We start from the raw sequence: 24,985 nt of genomic DNA on the forward strand, positions 1-24,985 counted from the left end.
ATTCTCCACTCATTGCACCCAGTGCTTATTAACTCTCCCTCCTGTGTCTTTTGTTAAGTGTGTTTCTTGCAGTCCTAGAACCTGAGGAACATACTTTTGTATATGTGCAAATACCGCCATACGTTTCCTAGGGCCTCCTAGCCCCCTCACGTTCCAGGACATTACCTTAATGGTCGCCATTTGGCTCAATTAACAGTATGAGATAATAACTCACTACTAAGTTGTGACCCACCATACAAGTATTGCAAGCTGCAAGCCCCATGATAGTTGCATATTCATACCAATCCTCAATAATAGAACATAACTCATAGCAGTACAAAGGTACCCAGATTCTTAAACATAGAACCGTGAACAAGTAGTTAACTATAGTGGCCATATGCTCGACCTGCCCAGTGTAGATAGATGGAAAACTGAGACAGGTAGTGGAGCATACCCCCCCCCCCCCCTCCAGTAGCATATTAAGTAGTGACAAAATGCAATGCTATATCCCATAAGACAGTGCCTATAAACCATTTAAACATAAGAACAATAAATAATACCATTCAGATTGCATGCCAGTGGCGCTAGGCAGGATACTGCGCCTATAACTATAACAGTCCTGGAGGAAAAACAGGCAAGCATGACCCTTTGGAAACCGCGATGCAGTTCATCTGGGAGGTGATCTTCTTGGCCTCATAGAGAGCCAGTCTTCAGCTTCTCTGGGACTAGAGAAGAAAAGCGATTTCCCGCCGTAGACCACTCTCAGGCGAGCCGGATAGGCAATGGAGTACTGGATGTTACAGTCACGTAGACGTTTCTTAATGCTGACAAAGGTCGCTCTCTTCTTCTGTAGATCTGCCGAAAAATCAGGATATAGGGATATATTTGCAGATCCCAAGGTTATGGTTTGCTTTATCCTGGCTTGTGCAAGTATGAGATCCCTGTCTCTCCAATTAAGCAGGCGAGCCAGCAAGGGTCTAGGAGGCGCACCCGGAGGTTGTGCCCTGATCGGCACCCTGTGAGCTCTCTCCACTGCGTATGCCTTTGAAAAAGATGCCTCAGGGAAAATGGATTTAAACCAACCCTCCAGGAAGGCTGCTGGATCGGCACCCTCCGATCTCTCCGGCATCCCTAGGATTCTCACATTATTGCGCCGTGCACGATTCTCCAAATCGTTGCATTTTTGTTTCAGAGAGTCCACAGCACGTTTGACATCTGTAATCCTATCCGGCAGTATTCTCATGTTGTCCTCCAGCTCAGAGACCCTCTCCTCAGTGAGCCTGGTCCTCTCTCTTAGCTGCTGCACATCATGGTGCAGAAGTCCCAAATCAACCCTTACCTTCTCTATCTTACCAGTAAGGGATGATTGGCAGCCTGTAATCGCCGCCATCAGCCGCTCATGTGATTACTGCAGAGTGACTTCTGGCACTTCTTCAGACTGCTGCGCCGCCTGCCCTCTGGTCTGCGGTGCACGTGCAGGAGAGGAAGGAGCGGCGCCTGTCATGGTTTGACTCTCTCTGTGACAATGGCCACACCCATCTGCCTCCCAGCCAAGCTCTTGAACTAATCTCTGCTTACCTCATTTGCATAGCCAATCAGAGGGGGTTTTACAATTTACCAATTGAAAGAGGTGTTCCAACTGTCATTATAAACATATGTGATGCATTCAATAAAGATTTTGTCAGTTTGAACTCACATACAGCCTGACTGGTGTTAGTTCTGTGAGAATTAAAACGACACGAGCGGTCGTTTGAGGCCGGATCATCAACGGCGGAACCAGCAGATATTGTGGTCACATCAGGGAGTGCCATGAGAGCAGAATAGAGCGAGCAGGGGCTCGTTACATTGGTGGCAGCGGTGGGATTGGCTCTCCAGTTACTGGGACACTCCAAATCACAACTAGGAATGACCAGCTACGCAGCCTGCAGGAGAGACACGCTGAAAGATTTACTTGAGAGCCGAGGAGGGATCGCTGGGACAAAGAACAAGGCTACCTTGATCAGTGAGTTAGCTTAGATGGATCAGAGGGATGGTGATGCTGGACCTCGGTCCGTGGAAGCCTTGTTTCAGCAACGAGTTAGAGAACGGTTGGCATTATATGGTGCCAACCCATCCGAGACCGCCATACAGAATGCCATCAGAGACATCCAGCTGCAGGATGAGCGGCAAGAGAAAGAACTAGAGCGACAAGAGAGAGAATTGGAGCGACAACATAAGTGGAGAATGGCGGAAATACGGCGATCAGAGACAGCACCTAGAGATACAGCACCTGTCCGTAAGTTGCCCTTTCGCGCATTCAAATTATTTAAGGAAGGAGAGGAGGAAATAGAAGAGTTCCTCCAGGACTTTGAGAGACTGTGCCAGATACATAAAGTGCCGTCCCAAGATCGGGTCGCCTTACTGGCAAGTAACCTAACTGGCAAAGCTGCGGATGCGTATCGGGCCATGGAGGATGAGGACGCCATGGATTATGACCGGGTAAAAGAAGCCCTGCTAGCCCGATTTGCCATTACCCCTGAAGCCAGCCGGATTAAGTTTCGAGAATCCCGGAAACAAGGCAACCTAACCTACGTGGAGTGGGCACATCGTCTGCAGCGGAACCTCAAGGGCTGGTTCCAGGGAAGCCATGCTCATACCATAGAGGACATCACCCAGCTAGTTCTCTTAGAGCAGTTCTTTGACCACACCCCTCCGATAGTACGGGATTGGGTGCGAGATAAGCGGCCACAGACGGGACAGCAAGCAGCTACTTTGGCCGATGAATATCTGGACTCTCGGAGATCCATTGGAGGTCAGCGCTATCCACTACCGCGGCCCAGTGTACCGACCTCGAGCCCAACTCCAGTATCTCAGTGGGCTGCCTCTAGACCCTTAGCCCAATCAAAATCTTCTACCGGGCCTAAGTGCTATACATGTAATCAAACGGGTCATCTGCAGCGTTATTGCCCTAACCGATCCCCGAGGTACAAAGAGACTGCCCAGTTATCCAGGTCGGCAAATTATTGCCTCCAGAACGAGGCCAACCCGCTAGATGTTCAGGAAGAGTTTGGTGAGCTGTTCGAGGCGGATCCCGTCCAGGCCGCAGCTGAAGATAATCGGCAGCACCATCGTCAGGCGGTATGAGTTAATGGGCAGTCGGCCCAGGGACTTCATGATTCCGGGGCTACGATTACCCTTATTCAGCCTCACATGGTTCCTCAGTCGGCCCGAACCGGCCAGACTGTGGCAGTCAGGGTAGCAGGGGGCAAGGTGCTGCGCTTATCCACCGCCAGAGTTCACCTGGATTGGGGCTCAGGGAAGCGACAAGTGAGAGTAGGGATACTCTGTGAGTTACCCGCAGAAGTACTTTTGGGGAACGACTTGGGGCATTTGACTTCTTCATTTGCACCAGAGACCGCCATGGCCGTGACCACCCGACAACAAAGCCACCTACAAGGCAACTCCACTCCTATGGGGACCCAGGTAAGACCAAATCCTCCCACGTTACCCCGACTTGACAACCCCATGTCCTGGGATTCTCCTTCCGACGTTAGGCAAGAAACCCGGAGAGACCCTACTTTAGCGTGCTATCGGGACAGGGCGGGCAAGGATCCAGGGGGGTTAGGGGAAGACAGAATAGAGTGGGAGGGAGGGCTTCTTTATCGTTACACTGAAGGGGTGGGCAACAGGAAACGCGAGGGCCCCCACAAACAGCTAGTCGTACCCCAGAAGTACAGACAGGAGCTATTGAGGCTGGCTCACGACATCCCCTTGGCCAGACATTTAGGGATAGCTAAGACCCGGAGTCGGTTGTCTCGTGCTTTCTTCTGGCCTAGGTTACATGCAGAGGTACGAGAATACTGCCGGACCTGTGAGACTTGGCAGAGAGTAGGAAAGGCGGGGGATCATCCAAAAGCCTCTCTGCACCCCATGCCGATAATTAGGGAACCCTTTAGCCGGATAGCAGTAGACATTATTGGCCCACTGGCCCGCCCCAGTGCTACTGGGAAGTATATTCTTACAGTGGTGGATTACGCCACCCGCTACCCGGAAGCTATTCCCCTATCCAATATCCAGGCTGACACGGTAGCTGATGCCTTACTGTGAGTGTTTACTAGGGTAGTATTTCCCCAGGAGATATTGTCTGATCAAGGAAATCAGGGTTTTCACCATTTGAGCTGTTGTATGGGCGAAGGGTTAGGGGACCCTTAGACTTAGTGAGGGCCCAGTGGGAAGGGGGAGAGGATCCTGAAGGCCTCCCCATCCTTAGTTACGTCTTGGAACTCAGGGATCGACTGCGGGAACTTACCGAGCTAGTCCATGAGAATATGCCATCAGCCCAGAGTCAGCAGAAGGTTTGGTATGATCGATCTGCTCGGAATCGCACTTTTTGTGTCGGACAGAAGGTCCTAGTACAAAAACCCTTGAAGCAAAATAAATTACAGGCCTCCTGGCAGGGCTCCTATCAGGTGGTAAAACAGCTGTGCGACACCACCTACGTGGTCGCCAGCTGTGCAGACACAAGAATTAAGAGGACATTCCACATCAATATGATGAAGGCCTATCACGAGAGGGCTGAGGCAGTAGCCGCCATATGTGCTCCTGCCACCGGGGACTCTGAATACCTGCCGATGCTGGAGCTTCCTGCAATCAGTAATCATTCTGGGGGGGGTGGAAGATGTTCAGTTAGGAGATGGGTTAGGACCCCAGGAACAAGAACAGGTCAGGGAATTACTCCAGGACCGGAAAGAGATGTTCTCAACACTCCCTGGATACACTCACTTGGCAGTGCACAAGGTGGAGACCCTCGGGCAGAAGCCCCTGAGACAATCAGCCTATAGGATTCCTGGAGCTGTGCAAGAAGGGATGAGAGCAGAGATTAGGGAGATGCTTGAGTTAGGGGTGATCGAACCATCAGCAAGCCCCTGGGCTTCCCCTGTAGTATTAGTCCCAAAACGGGATGGCACGACCAGATTTTGTGTGGACTATAGGCGACTGAATGACTGTACTGTGACAGATGCCTACCCCATGCCCCGAGTGGACGAATTGTTGGACAAAATAGCTCAGGGACATTATCTGACGACTATTGACCTGTGTAAGGGTTACTGGCAGATTCCCCTGGAGGCGGCCGCCATTCCAAAGTCGGCCTTCATCACCCCGTTTGGCCTTTACCAGTTCCGGGTAATGCCATTCGGGATGAAAAATGCTCCGGCTACCTTCCAACGAATTATAGATCAACTCCTCGGTGGTCTGCAGGATTTTGCATGCGCATATCTTGATGACATCGCAATCTATAGCCAGACATGGGAGGAGCATCTCAGACACCTGGGCATAGTGCTAGACAGAATCAGAGTTGCAGGCCTGACCCTGAAGCCAGACAAATGTAATATCGGGATGTCTGAGGTACAATATTTGGGACATAGAGTGGGATGTGGGAAGCAGAGGCCGGAGCCTGCAAAAATCGAGGCCATCCTAAACTGGCCGGTTCCCAGAACCAAGGCCCAGGTACTTGCATTTTTAGAGACAACCGGGTACTACAGAAAGTTTGTACCTCACTATAGTGACATAGCCAAACCACTGACGGACCTGACCAAAAAGAATCTCCCTAGACAGGTCCTGTGGTCCCCGGAGTGCGAAACAGCATTTCAACAGTTGAAAACCACCCTAACACAAGCTCCCATACTGACGGCACCCGATCCTAACAAACGCTTTGTCGTACATACAGACGCCTCCATGTTCGGACTGGGAGCCGTACTAAGTCAAGTTGGCGACGATGGGAAGGAGCACCCGGTGGCGTATCTCAGCCGCAAGTTGTTACCCCGTGAAGTTGGATATGCTGCCGGGGAAAAAGAATGTTTGGCTTTAGTCTGGGCTTTAAAGAAATTGCAGCCCTACCTCTATGGACGCTCTTTTACCGTCATGACGGACCACAATCCCTTGATATGGCTAAACCGGGTGGCGGGAGAGAATGGCCGATTACTAAGGTGGAGCCTGGCTTTGCAACCCTACAATTTCACCATACAATATCGGCCAGGGCCTCAAAACGGGAATGCGGATGGATTGTCACGGCAAACGGACCTGGAATCTTAAGACTACTTTTCCAACATCCTCGAGTTGACCCGATGAGGGTCCCACTGTGGCTGTTGGACTGTTTCCCGGGACGGGGGGTAATGTTATGGTTTGACTCTCTCTGTGACAATGGCCACACCCATCTGCCTCCCAGCCAAGCTCTTGAACTAATCTCTGCTTACCTCATTTGCATAGCCAATCAGAGGGGGTTTTACAACTTACCAATTGAAAGAGGTGTTCCAACTGTCATTATAAACATATGTGATGCATTCAATAAAGATTTTGTCAGTTTGAACTCACATACAGCCTGACTGGTGTTAGTTCTGTGAGAATTAAAACGACACGAGCGGTCGTTTGAGGCCGGATCATCAACGGCGGAACCAGCAGATATTGTGGTCACATCAGGGGCTCATGGTGCGGTCCTGCTGCCACAGGGTATGTCGGGGCACTATCCGGGGGTGTCAGGTACTACTATAATAGCTAGGATCGCTCAGGATAATCAGCGGGAGTCGGAGCAGCGCTCAAACACGTCCGGCCATGTCGGCAGTTGGCCACACCCCCTAGCAAATTTAGACAATTTAAAATTTAGCTGAGGTCACTGTTGCTCTGAGGGGGTTGGCATCACTGAGGTCACTGTTGCTCTGAGGGGGTTGGCATCACTGAGGTCACTGTTGCTCTGAGGGGGTCGGCACCCCTGAGGTCACTGTTGCGCTGAGGGGTCGGTACCACTGAGGTCACTGTTGCTCTGAGGGCGTCGGCACCACTGAGGTCACTGTTGCGCTGTGAGATCGGTACCACTGAGGTCACTGTTGCTCTGAGGGGGTCGGCACCACTGAGGTCACTGTTGCGCTGTGGGGTCGGCACCACTGAGGTCACTGTTGCGCTGTGAGGTCGGTACCACTGAGGTCACTGTTGCTCTGAGGGGGTCGGCACCACTGAGGTCACTGTTGCGCTGTGGGGTCGGTACCACTGAGGTCACTGTTGCGCTGAGGGGTCGGTACCACTGAGGTCACTGTTGCGCTGAGGGGTCGGTACCACTGAGGTCACTGTTGCAGTGATTTTATGAGGTTTAAAGGGTTTGTCCTAAGATCCATATTTATCACCTGTTGTTAAAGAGGACCCCTCACCTATCCGGATTTGTCTGTTTCGGAAACTACTTGCACCCCCCATGTAATAACAATCCTGGAGCATCTATTCTTATAACTTTATGTTGCACCATTCCTCTTATTTCTGCTATTAGTTATGAATGACTTGCTAGCAGTTTGCAGTGAAGGTCCAGATGGGGGTGTCACTGCACAGCCTGATATTATTCAATCAGTGCTGTCAACTGGTAACCCCCTGCTGGACCTTAATTGCAGACTACTAGCAATTTGTTCATAAGTTCTAGTAGGAATAATAGAGGAATGGTACAATATAGAGTCACAAGAATTGATTCCCCAGAATTGTTATTGCATGGGAAATGCAAGTCGTTACTACAACAGACTTGTCCCCTTCAAGTACATGATCGCTGGGGGCCCCACCTTGGTTACCATGTTCTAGTGTTCTCTGGGTTAAGTATGGATAGGTAAATAGTGTTGCTCTTGGGACAATCCCTTACATTTTTGCTACTGTTTCTGTGCCGCTGGTCACTGGGGTTCGCCATCCATCACATGGGCCAGGCATGTTACCCCCAGGCAGAACAGTACCAGCCATATTAGGCCCTGAAGGCTCATCAAGTAACCATGGGGCAGCAGCCTCCTATAGTGCAGGCAGCGTGCGTCATGAGTACAGTACAGCTGTTACCCATAGCAACCGGAAACAGCCTGTTCTGAAATTAGAGGAAGCAGCCACAGTCTGTTCATAAGTCATAACCCCATCAACCACATTACCCCCAGAACAGTGGCAATCTGCCAGACAGTCTGGGGGTAATGTGGCTGATGGGGTTATGACTTATGAACAGACTGTGGCTGCTTCCTCTAATTTCAGAACAGGCTGTCTCCGGTTGCTATGGGTAACAGCTGTACTGTACTCCTGTCCTCATGACGCACGCTGTTTGCACATTAGGAGCTGTACACTACAGATAAGCGCGGGAAACTGAAACGTTGTCGGTGACACAACACTCACCATGCTGCCGGCCGTCACTTATGGGTAACCTGTGCGAACTGTGGAGTTACCGAACAGTTATTACTAGCTGACAGGGCGCACACCGCGGACGAGCACCGCTATAGCTCACATATCCATATGTGTTCATAGCCGGATTAGCCTCACACAGCATGTGAGGCTGAACAAGTTAAAACAAGGTGCTGCAGCAAGGCCACTTACCCCACCAGTGACGATCGCGTGCGCCTCCTTCCTTACTTCAGACCGGTGTGCCATAAGCTCCGGCAGCCCGCTCAAACTGACCAATCACTAAGCTCCTTACTGTAAGGAGCTTTGTCATTGGCTGTTTCAGGCAGCAGCATCGCTGCGCTGCCCTTGCCGTTCACAGCACTCACTGCGCATTGCGTCTGCGATCAGGGAAAATCGTGCGAGTGCGTACGCAATTTCAGTCAGTTTTGACTGCAATTGCGTTGCTCAGTTTTTTTTCCGCGCGAGTGCAATGCATTTTGAACGCGCGTGAGAAAAAAACTGATTGTGGTACCCAGACCCAAACCCGGTCTTCTTCACTGAAGTTTGGGTTCGGTGTTCTGTAGATTTTATTATTTTCCCTTATAACATGGTTATAAGGGAAAATAAGAGCATTCTTAATGCTTACTAAAATGTGGCATGAGGGGCTAAAAAATAAAAAAATTACCTCACCTCATCCAGTTGTTCGCGCAGCCGGCATCATCTTCTTTCAGGACCTGCCAAAGAACCTTTGATAATCTTCTATCTTCATTCAGCAGGATCTCCGCTGACGTCACCGCGCTCACCACGTGGTGAGCACGATTACGTCATCATAGGTCCTTTGGCAGGTCCTGAAAGAAGAAAGAAGAAGGAAGAAGAAGATGCCGACTACGTGAACGAGTGGATGAGGTGAGTTTATTTTGTTTTATTTTTTACCCCTCGTGCCACACTTTACTAAGCATTCTGTATTAAGAATGCTATTATTTCCCCTCTAACCATGTTATAAGGGAAAAGAATACAGTAAATTGACTTTAATCAATTTACTAACATCATCTCTTAGCAACCATGCATGAAAATCGCATTGCATCCGCACTTGCTTGCGGATGCTTGCAATTTTCATACATGCCCATTCATTTCTATGGGGCCTGCGTTGCGTGAAAACCGCAGAATATAGAGCATGCTGCGATTTTCACACAAAGCACAAGTGATGCGTGAAAATCACCGCCCATCTGCACAGCCCCATTGAACTGAATGGGTCCAGATTCAGTGCGGGTGCGTTGAGGTCACGCATTGCACCCGCGCAGAATTCTCGCCCGTGTGAAAGGGGCCTAGGTGTGGGGCGGGAGGTGGAAGTTAAGCATTCAATGAAGCTGAATGCTGCCAGCCTGCACGTCCATAGTACGCAGCTGCTGCCTGGGTCCACTCCATAGAAGAGGAGGGGAGAGCAGTTCTCCTTCTCCGATGCACTGCTGCCCGCACGTACTGCTGACTTGTGGTGTGCGCCGGCGGGAACTGCCGCCTCCACCAATAAGCTTACCCCCTCCCTTCAGTCCGGCCATGAGCGCCGTTGCCTTGAGCGGAGTTGCCACAGACCACCAATGGAACTGCTGAGAGATAAGAGAGAAGAAGGAGTTGTAGTGGCCTCGGTCACCCTGTTCTATCCCCTGTCACCTAAAGTTCCTGGCAAGTGACAGCTCAGGGGCTGACCTAAAAATGAACTGTTAAATAGGACTATAACCCCCCTCATCCATAAGAATGCACCCATGTACTGCAGTACATGGGTGCATTCTTAAAGGGGTTCTCCGAGAGTATAAAATGTCCCCTTATGTACCGGGCACCCCACATGGAATATACTTACCCCGATCTCTGCGCTGCTCCTGGTCCCCGCACCGCCGCTGCTGCTTCTCCCTGCACACGGATGAAAACATCTGGTGTCTGGGGGGAGCAGCCAATGGCAGGTGGGGACGAGCCTCCGTAGCGTCACCAGCGATGCTAGGGAGGCTCGTCTCCGCCTGCCATTGACTGCTCCCCCCGACACCAGATGTTTTCATCCGTGTGCAGGGAGAAGCAGCAGGTGGTGCGGGGACCAGGAGCGGCGCAGGGAGCGGGGACCCTGTTAAGTACATTCCATGTGGGGTGCCCGGCACATGGGGGGACATTTTATACTCTTGGTGGAGAACCCCTTTAAGTATGAGGGGGGTTATAGTCACATTTAATATAAACACATGTCAATTATATTACAGTCTCTGGACAGTATTAATATTAAATGTGACTATAACCCCCCTCATCCTTAAAGGGTTTCTACCACTTCGTTTTCACCTAATTAGCTTTCAGACACTATCGATCCGCTAGTGTCTGCTCTACCAAACCATCCTAATATAATAGCTTTTGGGGCAGCCGTTTCGCTAAAAATCGAACTTAGATTGATATGCTAATGAGCCTCTAGGTGCTATGGGGGCGTCATTAGCACCTAGATATATATTACACTGATATATACCCTGCACATGTAGAGGCACTTGAATTGGATTTACATTTAGTCATCGACTACTAATTGCCTGCTCTTGACATGTGCATTTATATTGTAATTTTTATTGGTTTAAAATTTAACTTTTATTGATTTGAAAATAATAATGAATATTGAGCAATTTTTATCTAACCTACTAATTTAAAACTATCTCCGGACTCCCAGATGATGTTTCCTGTTATATTATATTAATTTTTTTGCTGTGTTGACAGCATTAGTGAAAGGTTAGCAGTTGCTGTTTACTGGTCAGTCTTTTGATGCATGTGCCTGCTATTCAGGTACCTATCTGTACTTTTATTTATTGTGATATGGACAGTTGTAGCTGGTATGCACTGACTCAGACAGTTAGATACATAGGAACCGACCAGCTTGCTACTGTTGATCCAATGCTGGTTACTGTAGCTTTATTATTGCAACATTGTTGCTTTGGATTGCTGTATAGCTGTTCCTATGATGCTGCTGCTATTCACACTGCTGTCTGCTGATGGTGCTATCGCTATGGTCTAGCTTCTGTTTTGTCTGACTATTTGTGGTAGCCTATCTTCTGTCTGTGCTGTCTATTATCTCACTGCTGGCAGCTTGCTTTGTGAGCTATTGATGCCGGTACCGGCAGAGTACTTTGTGGGCTATCACTATATTAGTTATAGCCCACAAAGTACTCTGCCGGTACCGGCATCAATAGCTCACAAAGCAAGCTGCCAGCAGTGAGATAATAGACAGCACAGACAGAAGATAGGCTACCACAAATAGTCAGACAAAACAGAAGCTAGACCATAGCGATAGCACCATCAGCAGACAGCAGTGTGAATAGCAGCAGCATCATAGGAACAGCTATACAGCAATCCAAAGCAACAATGTTGCAATAATAAAGCTACAGTAACCAGCATTGGATCAACAGTAGCAAGCTGGTCGGTGCCTATGTATCTAACTGTCTGAGTCAGTGCATACCAGCTACAACTGCCCATATCACAATAAATAAAAGTACAGATAGGTACCTGAATAGCAGGCACATGCATCAAAAGACTGACCAGTAAACAGCAACTGCTAACCTTTCACTAATGCTGTCAACACAGCAAAAAAAAAAAATATAATATAACAGGAAACATCATCTGGGAGTCCGGAGATAGTTTTAAATTAGTAGGTTAGATAAAAATTGCTCAATATTCATTATTATTTTCAAATCAATAAAAGTTAAATTTTAAACCAATAAAAATTACAATATAAATGCACATGTCAAGAGCAGGCAATTAGTAGTCGATGACTAAATGTAAATCCAATTAGCACCTAGAGGCTCAGTCTACCTTCACAAACTGCCGCCGCCCAGCGCGTCCCTCAAGCCCGCCCATCTGCTCCGGAATGCGATCCTCCCCGTGCGCGTCTGTATTCGGCGCATGCGCAGTGAATGTCTGACTGCTTCCCTGTTCAGACATCTCCACTGCGCCTGCGCCGATGACGTCATAGTGCTCCGAGGAACAGGCGCAGTGGAGATGTCTGTGCAGAAAGCAGTCAGACATTCACTGCGCATACGCCGAATACATACGCGCACGGCGCATGCGCGAAATTCGTCCGCTGGCTCACAGGGAGGATCGCATTCGGGAGGAGATGGGCGGGCTGGAGGGACGCGCTGGGTGGCGGCAGTTTGTGAAGGTAGACCGAGCCTCTAGGTGCTAATGACGCCCCCATAGCACCTAGAGGCTCATTAGCATATCTATATAAGTTCGTTTTTTAGCGAAACAGTAGGACAATAAACAGTTATATTAGGATGGTTTGGTAGAGCAGACACTAGCGGATCGCTAGTGTCTGACAGCTAAATATGTAAAAACGAAGTGGTAGAAACCCTTTAAAGGAAACCTGTCATGTGGATATTTGATTATAATATAACTCATTATATACAATCATTAACTATTAAAAAGTACCTTAGATTTATTCACTTACTGTCTCATAATATACACACAAAGTATCCACGTGCCGCATGCTAATGAGCTGATTTGAGTCCAGCGTGACGTCTAACTTTGATATGAGTCCAGCGGTTTTTCTATTCAGCGCTGTAGCCACTCCCCTATTCACTTGTTCAGAAGCTCAAAATCCTGCGCATGCGCGCTGTGTGATCCGTGTAATGACACACATGCATAGCTGAAAGTAAACTGGGCATGCGTCGGCTCATCTTGTACAAGCAGGAGTTATTTGGCGGGCAGAGTGTGCTTTCTCCTGCTTGACTTGTACTGTGCGGGCAGCAGCCAGCCTCACTGTTCACAGACTCTCCCTGCTGCCCCACACTTTATTTGGTTTTGCATTTCGAACATTACACTGATCAGACAGCGCGCATGCGCGGGATTTGAGATGGAAATTCGTGGTCAGAAATAAAAAAATAAAAAAGAACTGTAGATGATAAAAGGGCCGTGGTTTACTACGTCATTCATTCATTTTAATAATTGGCGGGAAAATGAATAACAGGGAATGCAAAGGTACTATATTAGGGTACTTTCACACTTGCGGCAGGACGGATCCGACATGCTGTTCACCATGTCGGATCCGTCCTGCGGCTATTTCGCCGGGCCGCCGCTCCGTCCCCATTGACTATAATGGGGACGGGGGCGGAGCTGCGGCGCAGCACGGCGGTGCACGGCGAAAGGCCGCCGGACTAAAATTACTGCATGACAGTTTTTTTAGTCCGGCGGCTTTCGCCGTGCACCGCCATGCTGCGCCGGAGCTCCACCCCCGTCCCCATTATAGTTAATGGGGACGGAGCGGCGGCCCGGGGGCACGGCGAAATAGCCGCAGGACGGATCCGACATGGTGAACAGCATGTCGGATCCGTCCTGCCGCAAGTGTGAAACTAGCCTTACTAAGGTAAAAAAAAGAGGGAGGAATATGCTATTGAAATTAGTAATTTTAATAAGGGCTAGATTGTTCATGGGGTGATAAACACATGACAGGTTCCCTTTAAGAATACACCCATGTACTGCAGTAAATAGATGCATTCTTATGGATAAGGAGAGTTATAGTCATTTTTATATAAACACAGGCCAATTACATTATAGTCTCTGGACAGGGCTGATATTAAATGTGACTATAACCCCCCTCATCTTTAACAATACACCCATGTACTGCAGTACATGGGTGAATTCTGAAGGATGAGGGGAGTTATAGTCACATAACAGTGCGTCATCCAAAGATCTTGCAAATATCCTCATAACAGCGTGTCATCCGTAGATCCCCCATAACAGTGTAAAATAATATTATTTTATTAAATATTTTAGCACATTTTTTGGTTCAAAATGTTTTTTTACTATTTTCCTCCTCTAAAACGTCTTGTCATCAGGTGCGTCTTATAAAATGAAAAATACAGTGTGCAGTGTGTGTATTGAAAATGGTCCCAGCAAGTGGACCGAAACGTTGCACGGGTGAATAAAAGGATCCCACTATTTTCACCTACTGGAAGTGCTGCGGTGTATTTATATATATATATATATTAGGGATCGACCGATTATCGGTTTGGCCGATATTATCGGCCGATATTGAGGATTTTGACCGTTATCGGTATCGGCATCTATTTTGCCGATATACCGATAACGTATTGGGAACACAGAACGCGCTGCTGTCAGCGCTCTCTGTGTTCCCTCCGCAGCACAGGGGAGAAGGAAGCAGTGTCTCCCTCCCCCTGTGCTGCTGCTGCTGCCGCTGCCGCCAATGAGAGGAGAGAACATAGAGGAGGGGCGGGGCTGTGGCCGCTGCGCCACCAATGAAGATAAGCCTTTCATTAATTCATATGCAGGAGGCGGGAGCTGGCTGCAGAATCACATAGCCGGCTCCCGACCTCTATGAACTGTAGCTGCGGTCCGCGGTAGTTAACTCCTCAGGTGCCGCGGATCGCAGCTACCGCTCATAGAGGTCGGGAGCCGGCTATGTGATTCTGCAGCTCCCGCCTCCTGTATATGAATGATTGAGAGACTTATCTTCATTGGTGGCGCAGTGCGGCCCCCCCCCCCCCCAAGCCCCCCAGTATTAATCATTGGTGGCGCAGTGCGCCCCCATCCCAATCCCGGCCAATAGTAAAAACATTGGTGGCGCAGTGCGCCCCCCCCCCCCCACCACCCAGTATTACTCATTGGTGGCAGTGGCCACAGGATCCCCTCTCCCGTGCTCCTCCGATCGGAGCCCCAGCTGTGTAAGCCTGGAGCTCCGATCGGTTACCATGGCAGCCAGGACGCTATTGAAGCCCTGGCTGCCATGGTAAGCTCCATGCTGCTGTGTGCACAAAGCACAGAGCAGCAGGGACAGTGTGAGATCCTATTCACCCTGATAGAGATCTATCAGGGTGAATGGGACAAGGGTTCTAGTCCCTAAGGGGGCTAAAAGTTAGTAAAAAAAAAACACAAAAAATATTAAGTATAAATGAAAAAGATTTATAAAAAAAAAAAAAATACACATTAACAATAAACAAAAAAAATACACATTAACAATAAACATAATAATTTTCAGCAGATTTGTGTAGGAATTTTTTTTTCTCAAAAATGAAAATTCCCAGAATATCGGTATAAATTATCGGCTATCGGCCTGAAAGTTCACAAATTATCGGTATCGGCCCTAAAAAATCAATATCGGTCGATCCCTAATATATATATATATATATATATATATATATATTCAAATTACCCCATTTCCATATAATTAAACTAAACAATAAAAAATACACATCATAGGCATCTCCATGTCCCCAAATGCCTTAACTATTAACACCCTGACTACCTCCACCATACACGTACAGCGAAAGTTGTCACTTTAAAAATACAAACATTCAAATCACCTCCTTTTCCAACAAATTAAAATAGAAATAAACAATAAAAAAAATCACCACATCCGAAAACGCCCAGACAAATAAAATATAAAAATATGGCGAATGACATAACAGAATTTTTTTTAAAAATGGCCAATCAAGTGATCAAAATTATGTCACACACACTGCAAAATGGTATCCCTGAAAACGTACAGATCACCTCACAAAAAAATTAGCCATCCATAGACTTAATTATAAAAAAGTTATAGGGGTTAAAATATGGAAATAAAAAAATATTTTTTAACAGTTTTTATTTTTTTTCAGTATTAAAACACAAGAAAACTATAAAAATGTGGTATCTCTGTAATCGTACTGACCCAGAGAATCAAGATAACAGATCAGTTTTATCTCATAGGGAACGCTGTAAAAACAAAACCAATAAAACTGTGGCGGAATTGCATTATTTTTTTTCCCAATTCCACCACATTTGGAATTTTTTTTCCAGCTCCCCACTACATCATATGCAATATTGAAGGGCATCTGTCAGTAGATTTCTGCTTATGAAACTGACCTGTTACATGTGCATTTGGCAGCTAAGGGCATCTTTGCTGGTCCTATGTTCATATGTGCCCACATTTCTGAGAAAAATGATGTTTTAATATATGCAAATGAGCCTCTAGGAGCAACGAGGGCGTTACTGTTACACCTAGAGGCTCAGCTCTCTACAACTGCCACCCCCTCTCCACTTTGATGGACAGGGCCAGGCAACGTAAAAGTCCTCACACCTGGTCATGTTAATCAAAGTGCAAAAGGCCTGGCTGTTGCAGAGAGAACAGAGCCTCTAGGTGTAATGGCAACGCCCCAGTTGCTCCAAGAGACTCATTTGCACATATTAAAACATAATTTTTCTCAGCAATGTGGACAAATATGAACATGGGACCAACACAGATGTCTTCAGCTGCCAAGTTTCAAAGGTACCAATCTGCTGACAGATGCCCTCTAAATTATGCCATTAGAAAGTACAACTTGTCCCTCAAAAAACAAGCCCTCATACGGCTATGTGAGCGAAAAAATAAAAAAGGTATGGGTCTGGGAAGGCAGGGAGAAAAAATGAAAATGCAAAAATGGAAAATCGGTAGGATCTGTAGGAGTTAAAATATAAACATATTTAGCCCATACGGTGAACGTCGTCATAGAAAAAAAAAAATTGAAACGGGAATTTTTTCGTCGCTTCACCTCCCCTAAATTTTTTTAAAAAAGTTATGAAAATGTCATACACGCTCCAAAATGGTATGAATTAAAACGTTACATCATCCTACGCAGCTCCGTAGACATAACTATAAAAAAGTAAAGGGGTCAGAATATGGCAATGAAAAGAGAAAATGAAAATGTTATTCAAAGTTTTAATTTTTTTTCAGTATTAAAACAGTTTTACAGCATAGAAAACTCTAAAATGTGGCGGAATTGTGTTTTTTTCCCAGGGTGTCACTGTGCAGCGCTGTAACAGTAAGGGGACGAAGCGCTATGCCAGCACAGGGTCCCCTTCATTCTCATGATCAGTTTGGGGTCGCACAGTTTGGACCCCCACCTCTTATAAAGTGACAGTACATCCTATATATATGGTATACTGTCACCTTATAAGATTGGTACACCCCCTAGGCTTCAGTCACTGTAAGGAGCTCCTGCTCTGTACAGTATTACAACAAAGGTTTATGCGAATCGACTTCGGATGTTTCATCCGAAGTTGATTCGCTCATCCCTAATTGCTGCATTTCCTGTCCTATAAGCTTTAAAGCCACAGGCTGCTGATGTATTTTCTCTATTTTTACCTTATAAATGGCGAACTCAAAACATTTGAAGCCTTCTAAATACTAACCGCCTTTCTACTTCAAGTGTCACGGAGCGCGCATGATCTGTGACACCACATGGCGTTCGTGTAGTTGTAACTGCGCGTGCGTAACACAATTTTCCGGGTTGACTTGGAACGCGGTTATTTCGCGCATGCGTACAAGATTTCCTGCGCCCTGTGCTCGGAAAGATTGAGTTACTATACTGCGCATGCTCACTGTTAAGTGCATCCTGAATTAGATAAAACTATTATTTTAGCGAAACTCTTTTTTTTGTGTGTATAAAACTAGACAATTTGTCTAGATAACGAGCGGCGTACGTTTTGTTAACATTTAAAATCGCGTTTGCATTTGACCCTTGAACTCGGCCCCTGAGTCTTTGGCCTGGAAACCCCGCCTCGCGCTCTCTCTTTCCCTCTCGGAGTCGAAGTACAGGAGCGTGCACATCGTTTCGTGTCTTTTACAGACTTAAAGTGAGTGGTTTATGGGGGGTCCTGGTTCGGATCGAAGTGGGGGCCCACATCTGAAGGTTACAGGGATGCTGTGATATTATAGACGTGGTCCAGGAATGTGAATATAGCTTTAATGACACGCGTTAGTGTGCATGGAGGCTAGCAGCTGTCCCCAGCCTGAGCTCCTCCTGTAGCCTCCCATTCCCTGTGTGTGATCCATATACCTGAGCATCTGCTGAGTCTATGAGGTCTTCATTTTCCTGATCTATGAGATTACCATACCAATCACTCCTGTTACTTTAGATGTGATATAGCAGTGCCGGTTAGACAATCCCTAACCATATGCCCATCAGATGCCATGTGAGCGCTCAGTCCTACTTGCAGGTGAATGTATGACTGCAGGCACCCATCATGGTCCTACCAGCTGATCAGTTTAACCATATGGTCAGCTTTCTTCTGGCCAAAAGCGATTATCCCCTTTCTACTAGATAATTGTCTAGATTGGTGGGGCCCTAAAGGGTTACTGTCACTTCAGCAAGTGGCATTTATCATGTAAAGAAGGTTAATACAAGACACTAATGTATTGTATCCATATTGTGGCTTTGTTCATTTTCCCATCACATTATACACTGCTTGTTTCCATGGGTACGACCACCCTGTAATCCAGCAGCAGTGGTCGTGCTTGTACACTATAGGAAAAAGTGCTGGCCTCTCAGGTGGCCGAGACCATGGATGCTGACATAGGCTAGTGTTTTTATCTATGGCTTGCAAGCACGACCACCACTGATGGATTGCCGGGTGGTCATAACCATGGAAACGAGCAGTGTATATTGTGATGGAAAAATGAATCCAGCCAGCAAAGGAGGCAATATGGATGATATTAATACATTAGTAAGTGCTTTGTATTAACTTTCTGTACATGATAAATGCTATTTGCTGAAGTGAGACAACCCCTTTAACTGCTGGTACCACCAATTGCCTATGTCCTAGATGCTAGTGGCAGGAGTTAGAATTGCGCCCTGCCTTTCCATTCCACATTTATGGCCCAGACAAAGATGACCATGTAGCTGGGAAAGTGAGGACCAGGGTACCCTGTTATGGCAATTGGTGGGGCTCCTGGCAGGCAGTCAGTCTTCACCGATTTAGCAGTATCCTTCAAATAGTGGCTGGAATTTCGCTGTAGGTGTATGTACTCACATATTTTTTTTTTTTTTTTTTTAAATTTATTTTTTTAACCCTTTCAGTACCTAGCCACTTCATCTTAAATCCCAGGCCGATTTTTGCAAGTCTGACGTGTCACTTTTTGTAGTATAACTTTGGAACACTTTTTTTTACTTATCCAAACCATTCTGAGATTTTCTCGTGACACATTGTACTTCATGACGGCCGTAAATTTGAGTTAATATGTTTCACCAAAATTTACCAAAAATGTGGGAAAATTCACAATAAACATCGGGCTGCCTTCCCAGCCATCGGGTTCCAGTCACAGCAGCGCGGGGACCTGATAGGGATGCCGCATACCGCTGACCGTGTCATTGTGAGGGTTAATGCGCTGGCATCTGCGTTTTTACTGATGTCAGCGAATACAGCAGGGGTCCAGCTATCGGTGACTGCCGGACCCCTGCCGCTGATTGGGCGGGTGCAGCTGTACGGCGCTGGCATTTAAGACACAGTTCCCAGCGCCTTACCGTTACGGCGCTGGTATCCTACGGGTTAAGTTTTGATTGTGTATGTAGGTGATATTTACTATGCTTGTCACCTTGCAGAATGCGTTACGTGGCCGCTTACCTGCTTGCCACCCTCGGTGGTAACAGCAGTCCATCAGCCAAAGACATTAAGAAGATCTTGTCCAGTGTCGGAATTGATGCTGATGATGAACGCGTCAACAAGGTGAGGCAAGCAATGGTGTATTGGCGGTCTCCAGTGATGGGGTCTTATATAGTAAATGTGTAGGAAGCTATGGGTGCAGAATTATCATACTGTAGAGTTGGCGGTCATTTTGTAATATAATAGTGCTTCTGCAAGGTTTTCCAGTGGGATGGCCCTCTCCAAAACTCTCCGTCTATATTCCTGAACCCCTGCTGGCACTTTGACATGTGGGGTTACAGCATACATGGTTGCTGGAAATGCGGTAGATTTTCTGCACTCTGATCGGCTTCAGAAACCCTCCGCATATGTACCACTTGTGGCCATACCACAAGTTACAGCTTTGTGTGTGAGTTGGGCCTGGTTCACACCTGAGCGTTTTACAGCGCGTGCGAACGCGCTGTAAAACGCCCTACGCCCAAAAAAGTACAGGAGCTTCTTTGGGGCGTATTGTCGCGTGTTTTGTACATAAACACCTCTGTTTTTCATTGGACGCCTGTGTGGTCAATCGCAAGGACGCACGTTTCCCATTTCCAGAACCGCGCCCCGAAAACGTCAGACAAAAACGCGCGTATCAAATACGCTCAAGTGTGAACCAGGCCTTAGAGCCTGCAGCGCACAGTAGGTTTGGTCTAGTCATGGGAAGGAAAACCTATGAGATTACACTGCTGCAAACCTTGAATTCGGGGTTAGGTAGGAGAAGTAGTCATCGTTCTGTGTGGGTTTTTGTGTAACTACATCGCTGTCAGTGAAGAATAATGCACCGGTGGGAGTATTTGATGTAGAGCATTTGTTTCTCTTTTAGGTGGTGGCTGAACTTGGTGGGAAAAACCTTGATGAGCTGATCAATTCAGGTATTATTACTTGTAATAATGTTAAAGGATAGGCATAGGCCATCACTAGCTGATTGGTGGAGGTCTGACACCCCCCAACCCTGCCGACCGGTGCTGGAGCTACTCCTAAACAGCTGAGAGTCGGTGCTGGAACTACACAGCTCCGTCAACTGTACAGTCGGCAGATCTCCTCGCTGCAGTGCTGCACCCATTAAAGGGGTTGTCTCACTTCAGTAAGTGGCATTTGTCATGGAGAGAACATTAATACAAGGCACTTACTAATGTATTATTATCATCCATATTGCTTCCTTTGCTGGCTGGATTAATTTTTCTATCACGTTATACACTGCTTTTTTCCATGTTTACAGACCACCCTGCAATCCATCAGTGGTGGTCGTGCTTGCACACTATAGGAAAAAGAGTCAACCTTTCTGATGGCCGGGACCATGGGAGCGCACATAGGCCGGTGCTTTTTCCTATAGTGTGCAAGCACGACGACCACTGATGGATTGCAGGGTGGTCTGTAACCATGGAAACGAGCATTGTATAATGTGATGGAAAAATGAATCAAACCAGCAAAGGAAGCAATATGGGTAATAACAATACATTAGTAAGTGCCTGGTATTAACTTTCTCTACATGATCAATGCCACTTGCTGAAGTGAGACAACCCCTTTAACTTAAGTGATATCAGCGCTGTAGTAATGAGTTGCACCTGAACAGTTGATCGTCAGAGATTCCCCCCAGCAATCAGCTAGTGATGGCTTATACTGAAGGATAAGACATCACTTAAACAAAAGCTGGATAATCCCTGTAATATGGTTTGGCTTGCTGATGGTTGTCACATTAGGGTCATTGTGCACAGTAGATGCAGATCTGCAATCGACCAGCTGATTAGGTAGGTGAAAGATGAAATGTACATGGTGACCCGCCTCCAGCATCTCCAAATCAAACTGACTGAGTAAATATCTCCTAGTTGTCCATGGCAACCAATCAGCGCTCGGCTTTCATTTTTTCAGAGCCCTGTAGGAACTGAAAGCTGAGCTCTGATTTGTTGCTCTGGGCAACTAAGCTTTATTAACCAATATAGTTATGTTCAGCTGACACTAGCACATCGCTAAGGTCAGCCAGCTTATTAACCATTTTTCAGGTGACAGAAACCCTTTAAAAGAACCAGTTTTCTACAGACACTTTGAAATTCAGATTGTTAGAAGCTGTAAATTGTTGGCCCGCTGCCCCTTTAGGCTGTGTCCAAACGTGATTAGCTGTAGATTTGCCATCACAGACTTTGTTTGGCAGGTCCGCAGTGTTGTACGAAGCAAAGTGGTTGAAATATTAACAAATCTCATCCTTGCGCTCTGTACAAGAACCACAAAAACGGCGTGTAACACATATAGTTTTTGCGCCGGAAAGTCAGCGAAAAAAATCTTGAATACTCATCCAATGTATTTTCCAGCACATGTGGACATGGCCTCAGTCTTAGGGCTCATGCACACGAATGTATTTTCTTTTAGTGTCCCGTTTTTTTTTTGTTTTTTTTGCTTACCGTATACGGAACCATTCATTTCTATGGGTCCCCAAAAAAAAAGTTACTCCGTGTGCATTCAGATTCCGTATTTCCGTTCTGCAAAAAAATAGAACATGTCCTATTATTGTCTGCATTACGGACAAGTATAGTACTGTTCTATTAGGGGACAGCTCTTCCGTTTCGTAAAATACGGAATGCACACGGACGTCATCCGTATTTTTTGCGGATCGCAAAATACATACGGTTGTGTGCGTGAGCCCTTATGTTGGGTTTTTACATCTCCTTCCCGAATTGAAAAGTAATGGACTTCTGTGCTAAAGTTTCTAAAGCTATATTTACATATTAGATTGGTAATGAACAGTGACCGTCGACTGCATACTTGTGTAACCGTTATAACCTTAAGTTAAAAATTATCGATGGCAGATCATGATGTTTAATCACAATCTGCTGCCGGCAAACCACTAAACAGCCTGGGGAGGAGCGATGGCATAGCGGTCACTCCACACCATGCTGTGGAGGCAATTGCTGCATGTAATAGCAGCGGACTCCACCGCTAGCAAGCAGGCGATTGCCGGGAGGGAATGGTTCCTTACTGACAATCGCCTGCCGCATCGGGCTGTGTAATACAGCCTTCAGGATAGTTGTTTACAGCAGTATGACTATCATATGCACCAAGAACCACTTACTGAGTCCTATTAATAATGCTGCAGGGTGGAGTAAGTCTGTATTACTTGCATGTAACTGACTTTTACATATGAACTATTAAAGGGGTTGTGCAGCCTGTTTTATATCGATGACCCGTCCTCAGGATAGGTCGTCAGTATCTGATCAGAGGAGGTCTGACACCCGGGCCGATCAGCTGTTTGAAGAGGAGGCAGCACTCCATGCAAGCGCTGCTTCTTCATTACACTACGCGTCTTCTCCCTCGTAGCGGTGACATAGTGAATGGAGCGCGTACTTATAATTCCACTGCAATTCCCAAGTGACAGGCAGTGTAATGAAGAGGTAGCAGCACTCTCTCATGGATCGCTGCCTCCTCTTCAAACAGCTGATCTGACACCCGCCACCCTACCGATCAGATATTGGTGACCTGTCCTGAGGATAGATCATCAATACAAACAGGCTGCAAAACCCCTTTAATTGATTTGGGAATAATGCACTAGAGTAGCAGCTCACCCGCTCAGATAATTGTGGGTGCACTGCTTACGGCACACCCACTGCCGCACAATTGCCTGCTACTTATTTTATACAACCCCTTTAATGTTCAGCCTTGAGAGGTGATACATTTTAGTCGTGTTGTGCACTTACCCTTATATCTGGAATTGTATGAATTGCTGGAACTGCTTATCTTTTAGAGACAGGATAGGTTGTATAATTGAATTTGTTTTATTTTTATGTAGGCCTCTCCAAGCTTTGTTCAGTGCCATCTGGTGGCGCTGTGGCTGCTGCTCCTGCATCTGCTGCTCCAGCTGCTGGTGGAGCTGCCGCACAAGGTAAAATCTTTATAGTTGAGGTGTAACCTTTCTGGTTCCATCATTTTAAACATCTGGAGTTTTCTGCCAAAGATTAAAAACTTGCTAACGTTTTTTGATTTGATAGGTTGACAGTTTTGTAGTTTGCAACGTGCAGTAAAGGGTTGTCTGATCATTAAATATCTCCGACAGTTACACTGGGTTCAGACCTCAGCGTATTTGATATGCGCGTTTAACGCACGTTTTTGTCGCGCATTTTTGTGCACGTTTTTGTCCATAGTCAACGCGCGTATTACGCGCGTTTGTGTGATTGACAGCAGTGTCCTATGGCCGCAAACACGCGACAAAACGCCCCAAAGAAGCTCAAGAACTTGTTTATGCGTCGGGCGTTTTTCAGCGCGTTCGAACGCGCTGTAAAACGCGAAAATGTGAACCAGTCCCATAGGGAAGCATTGGTTTGCATCGGTTATGCGTTTTACAGCGCGTTCGAACGCGCTGTAAAACGCGAAAATGTGAACCAGTCCCATAGGGAAGCATTGGTTTGCATCGGTTATGCGTTTTACAGCGCATTCGAACGCGCTGTAAAACGCGCAAGTGTGAACTTGGGGGTCATACATTCTTTCTTTCCTCTAGCGCTATTCTCTGCGGCACTCCTCCGATACTCCTGCTGCTGTTTGTTTACAAAAGGCATCGGCGATGTCCTGGAATACGGCATGCGCCTGCTACAGCCAGTTGCTGTCTCAGTGGTCTACAGCTGAGGACAGTGGTTGGCTGCAGCAGTCACGTGTCATATTGTAGGACATCACCACTGCTGTTTGTAAAGAAGCAGCGTCGGGAGAATCAGACCAGCGCCGTAGTGAAAGGGGGTGAGTATGTCATGTTTTTTATTTTAAGCTATTGTGAGAGGTTGTCCTCAATTTTGAGTTATTCAGGACAACCCCTGCAAACGTGTTGATGCACTGTAGCCGTATTAGTAATGGAGCTGGTCCTCCAGCAGCTATAACAGCCCCATTTGGTTTTGCATATAAACTCTGATACCTTTTTGTCCCAACAGAAAAGAAAGAAGAAGAAAAGAAGGAAGAATCTGAAGAGTCTGATGAAGACATGGGATTTGGACTCTTTGATTAAGTACTTGTTAACAATAAAACAATGTTCCATCAGAGTCAACGAGTTGTCATTACTGAATCCAAGTATATAATTGTATCTTATAGTTGGGGTACTTTCACACTAGTGGTTTTCTCTTCCGGCCAAAACAACTGAACACTTGCCTGAATGCTGTATCTGGCATTTTTTTCCATAGGAATGTATTAGTGCCGGATCCGGCATTCAAAATGCTGCAACGCCGGATCCATCCTTGCGCAGACCGGTAAAAATGTGGGACAGACGGATCCGTTCTTGCATTGCATTTGTGAGACTGATCCGTCTACAAATGCTGTCCGCTTGCATGCAGATTGCCTGATCTGGCAAGCAGTCCCGTCGCCAGAACTGCCTGCCGGATCACTCTGCCGCAAGTGTGAAAGTACCTTTAGGCCTCTTTCACACGAGCGTGTCCGGATGCGTCCCGATGCATTGCAG

The 24,985-nt window shown here is 46.9% G+C and overlaps 1 protein-coding gene across 1 annotated transcript; it reads left to right on the forward strand.

Moving 5' to 3' along the window:
• Positions 1-17,581: 17,581 nt before the first annotated feature.
• Positions 17,582-24,574, forward strand: LOC120995055 (60S acidic ribosomal protein P2-like). The gene is made up of 5 exons (XM_040424028.1): positions 17,582-17,733; positions 19,479-19,602; positions 20,384-20,432; positions 23,339-23,431; positions 24,465-24,574. The coding sequence occupies exons 2-5, from the start codon at positions 19,480-19,482 to the stop codon at positions 24,536-24,538; spliced, it is 339 nt and encodes a 112-aa protein (XP_040279962.1). The 5' UTR covers positions 17,582-17,733; position 19,479; the 3' UTR covers positions 24,539-24,574.
• Positions 24,575-24,985: the final 411 nt, after the last annotated feature.

Source organism: Bufo bufo, chromosome 3, assembly GCF_905171765.1.
Source record: "Bufo bufo chromosome 3, aBufBuf1.1, whole genome shotgun sequence".
Lineage (NCBI taxonomy): Eukaryota > Metazoa > Chordata > Amphibia > Anura > Bufonidae > Bufo > Bufo bufo.